The following is a 12,763-nucleotide window of genomic DNA, read 5'->3' on the forward strand; positions in this document are numbered from 1 at the left end:
AGATCACTAGCCTTAATGATTATAGTCCAGTCATTCTGAATTTGGTAGTTATGAAAACCTTTGAATGTTTGATGTTCACCTATCTTAAGTCCATCAGCAGGCCAGGCAGCATCTATGGAAATGAATAAGCAGTCGTCATTTTGGACCTTATCGGACCTGCTGAGTTCCTTCTGCATTTTGTGTGGAGCTTTGTCCTGTGTTTTATGCTTAGCACCGAACCATAATCAATTCTGGTTTGTTTCACATATTGGCAGTTAAGTAATGCTGAATCTGATTCTGATCCTGAAAATTATTCTCACTGAACAGATACTGCTCAAAGATACTCTGTTGACATTATGACACTTTGCAAAGCACCTCCAAAACTCATTGAAGACTGTTAATGCACATTTCAAAGTGATCAATCTGTGCTCAAAACATTAAGTGCTTTTTGTTGTTAATGATAAAATTATGTAATGTTTGGTACCACTATTATTCTGTGGGTAGCCCAAGTGTGGGGCTGGTTGTGGCACCTGACTCTCGGAGGGTAGCCAATGGTGTGGGAGGAGGCACTGCCATCAACACAATAGAGAAGATCCTCACCTTGGCAACCAGACATCAGAAGCGTAAAGGCTGCTTCCTTCTCCTGTGGGAGCCAATGTGCTTCCAGAGTCTGGTTGCCTTGATGATTGTGCAATTAAGGTCTGGTAATCTCGATTGTGTGCTACACAGTGAAGTGACTGAAGCTGCATTTAAAAATATGGCGATGCTTCTCCTTCCAGGACATACAGGTTGCAGTTTAGTGCACCTTTTAAGGTGGTAACTATTGCAGTGCTGTTGCTTAATTTGCTTGTAAGCATCTCGGACACATTTCTCCCCTTTCTCAATTTCTTTGTCTCCACCTCTAGAGACAGATTGTTATTCATATCTTTTATAAACCCACTGACTCTCACAGCTATCTTGACCCTGTTTCTTCCCACTTTCACTTTTCTCAGTTTCTCTGTGTCCACTCCATCTGTTCTTAGGATGAGTCTTTCCATTCCGGAACATCTGAGATGTCCTTCTTCAAAGAATGGGGTTTCCCTTCCTCCACTGTCGATGCTGCTCTCACCTGCATCTCCTCTATTTTCTGGACATCGGCCTCACCCATCTTCCCGCTGCCATAACAGGTGTAGGGTTGCCTGTGTCCTTATCTACCACCCCACGAGCCTCTGCATCCAGCACATCATTCTCTGTAAATGCACCTTCAATAGGATCCTACCACTAAAACTTATTTTCCTTGTTCTCTACATGATTCTTTTGTCATTCGACCCTTTCCACTGATTTCCCTCCTAGCATTTATCTCTGCAAGTGGGAGAAGTGCTACATCTGCACCTACATTTCCTCCTTTGCTATCATTTAGTGCCCCAAACAGGTCTTCCAGGTGAGGTGGCACTTCACCTTCGAGTCTGCCTCCCCTACATCTCATATTCCTTCTGGGTAGCCTCCAACATGATGGCAAGAATAGCAATTTCTCTAACATTTGGTAATTTCTACCACTCCCCTTCTCTCCTTTTCCATTCTCCATTCTGGCTTCCCTCTTATCCGTTGTCTTCTCACCTGTCCATCACTTCCCTCTGATACCCCTCCTCCTTACCTTTCTCCCTGGTCCGTTGTCCTCCTCTATCAAATTCCTCCTTCTTCAGCCCTTTATCTCTTCAACCTATCACCTCCCAGCTTCTCATTTCATCCCCTTTCCTCCACCCACCCACCTTCCCCCTCACCTGGTTTCACCTATCACCTGCCAGCTTGTACTCCTTCCCCTCTCCTGACTTTCTTTTTCTGGCTTCTTCCCCCTTCCTTTCCAGTCCTGATGAAAGGTGTCAGCCTGAAACATCGGCTGTTTATATCTCTGCATAGCTGCTACCTGACCAGCCAAGTTCCTCCAGAATTTTGTATGTGTTGTTGGTAATCAATTCTTGTGATCTTTCTGGATGTCTGATTTTACACAAGTGCACCAGGCAATGAAGTTTTAGTGCACCAGGTGAAAAATATGTAATCCGTTTCTAGATTCTAAATCTGTAACCAGGTAAAAACTAATTGTTTAAATGAAGATACAATAATTTGAAGATACACTTTGTTACCAAACAATGATTGGTTTTCTGTGATTTTTGACAACATTGTAGTGGTGTGCTACACACAGCACTGGAATAACGACACGCAGACGGTGAGTTGCAGTTGCGTAAAAAGATTTATTCAAACTTCGCGGCCTCTCTTTTAAGCCTTCCTGTTTCCACCCTCCCCGGGCGGGAATGCATATTCACAGTCCCTTTTCCCCTTGCTGGTGAAGAAAGCCTGGCGCCCTTTTTGGGGCCGGCCTCTCTGCCGGCGCGCGCCATTTTGTGAGCCGGTTCAAGTGCGCTGGAAAGTGGGTCACCACAACATCTTAATCTGTGAAATATGCCCCCCCCAAAAATACAAAAATTACTGTAAAATCTTTTTAGTTCAAAAGTTCAAAGTAAATGTATTATCAGAGTACGTATATATCACCATATACTACCTTGAGATTCATTTTCTTGCAGGTATTCATAGTAGAACAAAGAAATACAATAGAATCAATGAAAAAACTACACACAAACAAAGGTTGACAAACAACCAATGTGCAATAGAAGACAAACTGCAAATACAATAAATAAAAAAGTAAACCTGAGAAATTGAGTTGTAGAGTCCTTGAAGTGAGCCCATAGGTTGTGGAATCAGTTCAGAGTTGAGGGGAGTGTAATTATTCACACTTGTTCAGGAGCCTGGTTAAAAGGTAATAACTACTGCTTCTCAACCATATGGTGTGGGACCGAAGGCTCCAATACCTTCTACCTCCTTTCTGATGGCTACAGCAAGAAGAGAGCATAGCCTGGATGGCAGTGGTCGTTTGTAATGGATGTAGTGCTCTTTGCAGATTTGCTTATGGTAGGGTAGGCTTTTCCTGTGATGGACTGGCTGTGTCCACTATTTTTGTAGACTTCTCTGTTCTTGGGCATTGGTGTTTCCATACCAAGCCAGGATGTAACCAGTAAGGATACTCTCCAATGTGCACTTATGGAAATTTGTCACAGTTTTAGAATCTGTGCAAAGTAGAGATGCTGCTGTACCTTCTTTGTAATGGTACTTCTTTGCTAATTGCAGGCCAGATTCACTGAAATGATAACACCAAGGAGTTAAGTTCCAACCCTCTGATGAGGATTAGCATGGACCTCTGGTTTCTTCCTCTTATACTCAATAATCAGCTGTTCGGTTTTGCTGAAGTTGAGTGAGATGTGGTTGTTGTAGCACCATTCATCTAGTTTTTCACCCCCCCCCCCCCATATATTCCATTTCATTACCACCTTTGATATGGCCAACAACAGTGGTGTTGTCTATAGACAAATTTAGCATTGGAGCTATATTTACCCTCACATTCATAGGTATAAAGCGAGTAGAGCAGTGAGTTAAGCATACAGCCTTTTAGTGCACCTGTGCTGATGGAGATTGTGAAGGAGATGTTGTTGACAATCCGAACTGGCTGAGGTCTGCAAATGAGGAAATCAAGGATCCATTTACACAAGGAGCATTCAAGGCCAAGGTCTGGGCTGTAATCAATGAAAGGCTTCCTGATGTATGCGTTTTCATGCTCCAGATGTTTCAGAGATGAGTGAAGAGCTATTGAAATGGCTTCTGCTGTTTATCTGTTGTGTTGGTAGACAAATTGCTGTGGTTTCAAGTCACTCCTCAAGCTGAAGTTAATATGCTCAAAGCACTTCATCACAATGGATGTAAATACGACTGGACAATAGTCATTGAGGCAGGTTATCATGTTCTTCTTGGGCACTGGTATGATTGAAGTCTGCTTGAAGCAGGTGGGTACCCCAGACTGTTGAAGCGAGAGGTTAAATATGTCAGTAAACACTCCAGTCATTTGATTAGCACAGGTCTTCAGTACTCAGTCACGTACACAGTCTGGGCCAGATGCTTTTTGTGGGTCTAATGCTAGCCACGTTTCTGATTTCATTTTGTGATTGAGGCTCATCATCATGTCTTGTACTCTGATTTGGAGGAAGATAGGGCCGGCTGAATAAGGTTAGTGTGACGGATCCTTCACCTTAAACCTTTAGCTTTGGTAAAAGGACTTCCGATTGTTTTTTTCCCCATTTTTTCTGAAAGCACTTTACTCAGTAACTGGCGCATTGACTAATCTGCAGGCTGACTAATCATGAAGGATGACTTAATAATCTGTTATATTTTGTGTTCTCCTGAAATTTACACACATGTGCTTTACACACTACAAGCCTTTGGGTGTGTAAAATCCAGTGGATACACACTCAGTGGCCACTTTCTTGGTATCTTGTACAGAGAAAGCTGTTTGTGGTGGTTATTACCACATTAAACATCACTACCAAATGTCATTAGGGCAGTGTCCTTAATTCTCAACTATTTTTATCTGCTTCATACATAACCATTTTTCCTTCCATCTTAAGGTCAGGAGTTGGGATCATTCTTAAACTTTATTGTGCCTGGCTTTTTTGTGGCATGAACATTGTTCTCCAGTTTAATACCAACCAAAATTTTGTCCAAATCTTAAAAGGGTGCTTTATTCATGAATAAAAAGAAAATGGAATGGAAACATGGAATTACAATTAATTGTATACTGTTCAATTCCACATTTCCGCTCCTTTTCCTATTTATTAATGAATAAAGCAGCTTTATAAGACTAAGACAGAATTTTTGATATGGTATTAAAGTGGAGAATGGTGCTCATGCCACAAAACTGCCGGACACAAAAAAGTTGAAGCATTTAATAATTAGTGGCATTAACATCACCCATTTCCCTTACCATCAATCCAGCGTTCATAATTAACCAGAAACTCAGCTAGACTAGCCACATAAGAAAAGTGGCTGCAAGATCAGATCAAAGGTTGTGTATATCATCCAAAGCCTTTATACTACTGCAAAGACACATTTCAAGAGTGTAATAGAATACTCCCTATTTGCTTAGATGAGTGCAGCTCCATAAAATGCAGCACAAACCAGCTGTTTTAATTTGTGCTCCATCCATGAGAATTATCATTCATTCCTTCTACCACAATATTGTTGGTTGTAGCCCAATTTCCTCAATTCCACTACTCTAATAGTACCTCTTAAAATAATTACCTCAACTGGCAAGAGAGACAAGGGCCTCTTGTGTGTGGGAACACCACTACTTGCAGGTCCCCCTCTAAGTTACACACCCTTCTGTCTTTGAAATATGTATATTGCTGTTTCTTCACCATCATTGGCTCTAAAGTCTGCAGGTTCCTCCTCTACAAATTGTGGGAGTATCTCCACTAGACTGACTTGTGATAATTCAAGTGGATAACTCCTCACCATCTTCTCAAAGGATGATAAATAAATAACAGCTCTGCTAACAGGCTCAGATAGTCTGAGAATGTATGGAGCCATGCACTGGTTATTGTTCAGTGAATATTTGTTGTATTTCAGGTTAAAAGAAAGCCAAAACCAAGGAGTATTGATATCCAAGCTGCATAGCACAGTGCAAGAGTTGGAAACTGTTAACCGCATGCGAGATGAAACTGTTCAGGGTACTAATACTCAAATCGAGCAACTGAAGAAAAAGGTACATGTTTATGATACTTTTAATTGAAATCCATCAACCATTGATACATTATGAGAACCGTACAGGCAGGAAAATATATAAACATGAAACTATATCCAACCTTCACACCCAGAACTTGGGTACATCTGTGAATAAAGTGCTGAAGGACACAGATGCTGACATTTCCTATCTCAAAGGAAGATTCGGTTTAGTGAGTCATTGTCTAGTGTTATTGATTCATAGTGATTCTGATAGAACTGCTGTACTTGGCTGGTACCTGTTTCCAATCCGTTACTAGTCCGAGTTAGAACACACTGAAAGCATGGTCCTCACTTTCACCACGAAAATGCATTAATGTTTCTACCCTTATTAATATTTCCAGCTGTGGCTTATTGTCTGGGCCCTGCACAGAAACTAATCTGCCCCAAGAATTGACCTCTATCCAATTCATCTGTGTAGGATGAGTTGGATAGGGATACATCCTAACGGTTTAAGACGATGCTGGTGAAGCACAGTGTCAACTTGCTGGTAGCAAATAAAACTACAAACTACTTTATTAATAATTTTTTTTTGGCAATCAGTAGCCTGTAACTTCGCTTTCAGAGTTGAGCTGAACTGAAGTCTCAAAGGTACAGGAAGGCTGCAGTGTTGTGTTTACGGGCCAAATCAAGGTGGTGGGGCCAGGGCCTGAGAGCAGGGAATGAGCCAATTTTTTGGCCATTTTTGGAGCAGACTTGGAGGAGATTTGATGTGGCAGAACCAAGCCGAGGAGAGCTTAGGCAAGGCAGAGTCGAGGCGGCGGGTCCTGGGCAGGAGAGCAAGGAAAAACCAGAGGTTAGATGGTTCTAGGCTAGAATTGGAAAGGTTGGGAATGAGTCGAATCGAGGAAGTGGGGCCCGAGTCTGAGAACAAGGAGCGATCCAAGATTTGGATGATTTAAGCACCACGCCAGGTTGAAAGAGGTCAGGGTGTTGGGGTGGGAGGCGTGGGATGGGCTGGTTCACCTCATTGCTCCATGAGGTTTACTCATGTGCTGAACTGAGGCTGTGGCCTATAACAAACAGGCTCCTGAAACGGCTGTGAGAACGGGCTTCGCGGCTGTGAGAACGGGCTTCGCGGCTGTGGACTCACTTTGTAAACTTTAGTTCTGAATGTTACTTGCTTTTATCGTTTGCACACTTTTCAGCACGTTGGATATTTGACAGCCTTTTATTTTTAGTGCGTTCTCTTGGGTTACTTTGTTCTGTGGCTGCCAGTTAGGAAACAAATCTCGAGGTGGTATATAGTATATGTACTTTGATAATAAATGCACTTTGAACTTTGTTCATAATTACTGCCCCATAGAAAAGAAACATACAGATATCAGGTTCCATTACGCTACTGATAACACTAATCTGTATTCTGTCATGGTCTTCCACTCCGAGGAACCACTCCCCCTACTTTGGGGCAGCCTCTCACTAACACCAATAAACCACTGAAGGATGAATAATTAGACTGTTGTGATACCCAGTACAGCAGTGGAACCGAAAACTCCGTCCACCAATCACTTCATTGGGGACATTAGTGTAATGGTATTCTCCTACACTTCCGTTTGATAGAATGTTCGGGGCTTTGTAAGTTTGGTGCCAAACTCTTTTACACACAAGTGTGTAAATGCACGTGTTCAAAGCTTTGGGTGTCCATATGCAGTACATAGACTTAGTAGGCATATAAGGCAAAATCTGTTGGTGTTTGTTGTACGAGGGTACAAAAAGTATGAAAGTCTTGCCAAAGTTATTCATGGCTTCAGTAAAAATATGTTTTTTGCTGAACCTGGCTTGTTGAAGTGCACATCTTGTATTCTCAGCTGTAGATGATTGACTTCACCCTGTGGGGTGTAGCAATTAAGTCTATTCTGTCCTGTTAGAAGCCAATTTATGCCCAATGTGCCACATATTAGACACTTGCACAGGGAGGGAGTATTGCCTGGATCAGTGCTGAGGAAATTCCAATTTACAAGTTGCATTAATGACTTAAGTAAAGGAACCAGTTGCAAATTTGTGATGATTACAAAGTAGATTGGAAAGTTGGCTGTGAGGGGGATAGGGAAAGGTTGGAAAGGAATATTCCCAGATTAAGGTAATTGGCAGGAAGGTGGCAGATGGATCGTGGTATGGTGAATTGTGAGGTCATTTACTTTAGGGGAATGAATAGTAGAAACAGATATTCTCAAATGGAGGCAAGCCGGTAAACATATTCAGAGTTTGATATGGTCTTATGACATCGACTTGAACATTGATCAGGAGGAATTTCTTCTTTTTGAGATACTTTGGTACTCTAATAGTCATCTTTGTAATTCCATACCTCAGAGAGTTAGCTCAGTTACTCAGGATTTTCAAAGATAATCATCATTTAAATTTTTACAAGGGTTTGAGAGCTATGGGAGTTGGGCAGGAAAGTGAAATTGAAGATCAGTTGATACTTGAACTTCTAATGCTCTCACATGCCTAATTCGCTTCATAATCTAGGACTGTGGTGAGACAGGGATGTAGTTGCAAACTAACTTAATCTTCAACATATAAAAATAAATGAGGAGTGAAGAGGATAGAAGGTTTTCATCATTTTCTGTTATTTTGGCCTTATCCAGAGTCTTTGTCTGCTACAAAGATAGCAGGAATTGCAGTTTGTATTTGGATGATATCTTGGAGACGTGCCATCCCTTTTGGCTATTGGCAGCTGCCCCTAACTGTGTGTGACCCTCAGGTTCTGTTGGCTGCGTAAGTCTAGGGAAGACAATCTCTGGCCCCGCCGAATGGGTGAGATTGAGATGCAAAGTCTCCTGTTTGTGTGGATGCTGTGTGATGTGTTACCCTGTTACAAATCAGTACCGCAAAATAACAGACAGTACACTGCATGCAATTAAACAATTTAGCTTTAATGTTGTTAATTTGACCACAGGGTTTGTGAAGAAAAAGCAAAAAAGAAAAGGGCCCATTTTAATGAACCAGTCTAATGTGCACAAATTGAGCTCACGGTTTCCCCTTCGCCGATCCTCCTTCGGTCTCCCAGCCTTCGTTGGGTCATGGGTCCACTTCGGCGTCTTCTCCCTTCATCTCCCGCTGAACAAAAGACCCAGATCACCCTGGGGTCAAGGACATGGCACGAAAACACCCTCCTGTCATTGGACGGCTCACATTCCAAAGCACCCGTTATTTCTAACCACAACCCAAAGACTGCTTTTACAGAAAGACTATTACATTAGCAGTGAAACCTTTCCCAGGGTGTTACATGTGTATTCTTTTGTTTTCTGAAGGAACAATATATCAATGAGTGGTTTGCAATCCATTTGGATGCCCTAGCTGTCACAATTGCATGACTTGGCAGTAACAAGCTGAGTGGTGTGAGTGAGTCATTATGTGAGGCTGAGGGAAGTGTATGAGTGTTGACTATGAGTCCTAAATGGTCGCAGGTATTATCAGGAGTTTGATGGGGATGTGGTACATTGAATAGTTGCTGGCATGTGGCAATTGGAGATACTGTGGCGACCCAGTTCCTAGCGCACTCAAACCGGCTCACAAATAGCCAGCGCGCCGGCATAAAGGCCAGTCCCAAAAGGGCGCCAGGTCTGCTTCACCAACAAAGGGAAAAGCCCGCGCGGGACTGTGAATACGTGTCCCCTACAGCATCCGCGCGCGGGACAGGACTGTGAATACGTGCCCCCTACAGCATCCGCGCCCGGGGAGGGCGGGATCAGGGAGGCTTTAAAGCGAGGCTGCGAAGTTCGAATAAAATCTTTTTTAACTGCAGTTTACCGACTCTGTGTCGTTATTTCAGTGCTGCGTGTAGCACACCGCTACAATACCTTCATTGATCTAGTTCACAAATCAGGTCGTGGAATTTCTAGAACCAAGCCCAAGGGATTCAATTTCAATTTCAGTTGGTTCTTTAGGGTTTGCTTTCTGGCTATGTCCACCACAGTCATTGAAGACATTGTCTGGAGGTCATCCTGCCCTCTTCCTATGCACAGAATGGATCTTTCTTTCTCTACATTGCTGTTGCCAGGCTTCCAGCTGTAAAATTTTGGAGCCAGCCTCACATGAATTGTGGACGCTTCATACAATTCATCACCTTTCTTAATAGCTCTTTTAAAACAAAATCAGAAAAAAGCTGGAAAAATAAAGAGCACGTATGACAGTATCAGCATAGAGAGAACTAGGCTGAATGTTTCCAGGCCTTTCTTGACAACCAGATGGGAGGGTTTTTGGATTCGACACCGAACTCTTGGGCTTAACAAGAATTTCAGATTATAATCAATGCCCCTGTTTCAGACAGCAGCTGTAGGTAGTAATTCTGCTCTTCTTGATGTTTTTGGTGGACCCAGCATTTCATTTTTTTTTTTACTACCCCTCATTCTTTTCTGTCTTCCCTGTCTTTATTTAAACTTCCTGTTTTCATTCTATCAGACACCTCAGGTGCTGACCTCTCCTTAGGGATGTGCAGTAGAGTGGGGCCTGGAAGGATGATTTGTAATGGGTGGTGGGGGAGGACAACAGGGGGCATGGTGATGGGCTCAGATCAAGTGTGGATTGAGGTTACCTCAATATAAATACATAATGAGAGGATATGACTAAGTCATACCTTCATAATGCTACGGACATGCCTGTGTACCATTCTAAGTGTCTGTATGTCTCCCCACCTTCTCTTTTCCTTACTATGAAAGTTAGGTTTTTTTGTGTTTCAAGTTTTTACAGTTCCAGTTAAAATCTAACAAGCTGTAACTGTCTGACCCGCTGGATATTTCTTGTATTTATTTCTTTTAAATTAAGATTCCCAAAATCTGTGGCAGTTTTCTTTTCTAATTTCTCTTAGTGACTTAATTGGGAACTTTATTTGATGATACTTCTGTGACAGGCCTGGGCCCAATTTACCATGTTAAAGCACAATGTAAATGCATAGTTGTTGTTCCCAAGTTATAATTGGGTGAAAAATCTGCCTTGCTGCTCAAGTGACTCGAGTTCAATTCTGGAGCTTTTGTGCTGTCTGTGTGGAGTTTGCCCATCCTTCATGTGACAGTGTGGGCTCTGTCCAGCTTTTCTCATTTAGTCAAGGCAAGTTTCTTGTCATTTCGACCATAACCTGCTGGTACAGTACACAGTAAAAATGAATCAACGTTCCTCCAGGACCCTGGTGCTACATGAAACAACAAAAAACAACTCTAGACTATGTGAGACAGCACAAGGCTACACTATACTATGTAAAACAACATAAAAACTGCACTAGACAAGTGCACAAAACAGTACAGGGCAGTACAATAATTAATAAACAAGACAATAGGCACAGCAGAGGACAAATTACAATATAATAATAAATGATGTAGATGTCGGTCTAGACTCTGGGTATTGAGGAGTTTGATGGCTTGGGGGAAGAAACTATTACACAGTCTGGTCGTGAGAGCCCGAATGCTTTGGTACCTTTTGTCAGATGGCAGGAGGGAGAAGAGTTTGTGTGAGGGGTGCATGGGGTCCTTCACAATGCTGTTAGCTTTGCAGGTGCAACGCGTGGTGTAAATGTTTGTAATAACAGGAAGAGAGACCCCGATGATCTTCTCAGCTGACTTCACTATCCGCTGCAGGGTCTTGCGATCCAAGACGGTGCAATTCCCGAACCAGGCAGTGATGCAGCTGCTCAGGATGCTCTCGATACATTTTCTGTACAATGTGGTGAGGATGGGGGGGTGGGAGATGGACTTTTTTCAGCCTTTGCAGAAAGTAGATACACTGCTGGACTTTCTTTGCTATGGAGCTGGTGTTGAGGGACCAGGTGAGATTCTCCGCCAGGTGAACACCAAGAAATTTGGTGCTCTAACAATCTCTACCAAGGAGCCATCAGTGTTCAGCGGAGAATGGTCGCTCTGTGCTCTCCTGAAGTCAACAACCGTCTCTTTTGTTTTGTTCACATTCAGAGACAGGTTATTGGCTCTGCACCAGTCTGTTAGCCGCTCACCTCCTCTCTGTATGCTGACTCATCGTTCTTGCTGATGAGACCCACCATAGTTGTGTCATGGGCAAACTTGATGATGTGATTCGTGCTGTGTGTTGCAGCACAGTCGTGGGTCAGCAGAGTGAACAGCAGTGGACTGAGCACGCAGCCCTGGGGGGCCCCCGTGCTCAAGTGTGATGATATTGGAGATGCTGCTCCCAATCCAGACTGACTGAGGTCTCCCAGTCAGGAAGTCTAGGATCCATTTGCAGAGGGAGGTGTTCAGGCCCAGTAGGCTCAGCTTTCCAATCAGTTTCTGAGGGTTGATTGTGTTGAATGCTGAACTAAAGTTTATGAGCAGCATTCGAACATATGTGTCTTTTTTGTCCAGATGGGTGAGGGCCAGGTGGAGGGTGGTGGCGATGGCGTCATCTGTTGAGCGGTTGGGACGATACGTGCACTGCCCACCTTTCAGGTGCGTGGCTTGGTAATCCAGTTGCTTGCTGTGCATTCTCTCCTGCAGTTCATGACTGGTGGAATCTAGAGGGGAGTTGATGGGAAAGTGGGGGAATGAAATGGGATAGCATAGGATTATTACAAAAGAGAGTACTAGATCAGTGAATAGTCTCAGTGGGTTGAAGAACCTGTTTTTTCATCCTTTGTCTCACTATGGCACTATGAAAAGGAATAGGCCTATCATTTGATTAAATGCTACCAGCTTTTGTTAAGGGATTAATGAACTGAAGTATTAACTCTGGTTTCTCACACCAGTGTTGTCCAGCCTGTTATGCTGTTCCAGTCTTTCCCATTGTATTTCAGCTGATTTAACATTGACTTTTTAAATTTGAATCTGGAGTTTAAATAAACCCCAAATGATGGGAAAGATTTTTAAAGATGAGCTTTATTTGTCTCATGTACATCAAAACATACAGTGAAATGTGTTGTTTATGTCAGCGTTCAACTCAGTCTGAGATATGCTGGGGACAGCCTGCAAGTGTTGCCATGCTTCCAGCGCCAACAGAGCATGCCACAACTTAGTAACCCTAACTCGTATGTCTTTGGGAGGAAACCAGAGCACCCAGAGGAAACCCATGCAGTCACGGAGAGAACGTACAAACTCCTTACAGACCGCAGCAGGAATTGAACCCTGATCTCACAGCTGGTGCTGTAAAGTGAAACGCGAGTCACTAGTCTAATCTCCTCAGTCTGCTGGTTACAGAGGTG

The 12,763-nt window shown here is 43.0% G+C and overlaps 1 protein-coding gene across 1 annotated transcript in view; it reads left to right on the forward strand.

The window, feature by feature from the left end:
* The window catches only part of LOC140738050 (coiled-coil domain-containing protein 158-like), a 165,208-nt gene that overhangs the window by 36,816 nt on the left and 115,629 nt on the right, over positions 1–12,763 (forward strand). Inside the window, exon 7 of the mRNA XM_073065054.1 lies at positions 5,467–5,602. Within this exon, the coding sequence (XP_072921155.1) occupies positions 5,467–5,602 (136 nt within the window). The remainder of the gene's footprint in view (positions 1–5,466; positions 5,603–12,763) is intronic.

This window comes from Hemitrygon akajei, chromosome 13, assembly GCF_048418815.1.
Source record: "Hemitrygon akajei chromosome 13, sHemAka1.3, whole genome shotgun sequence".
Taxonomy (NCBI): domain Eukaryota; kingdom Metazoa; phylum Chordata; class Chondrichthyes; order Myliobatiformes; family Dasyatidae; genus Hemitrygon; species Hemitrygon akajei.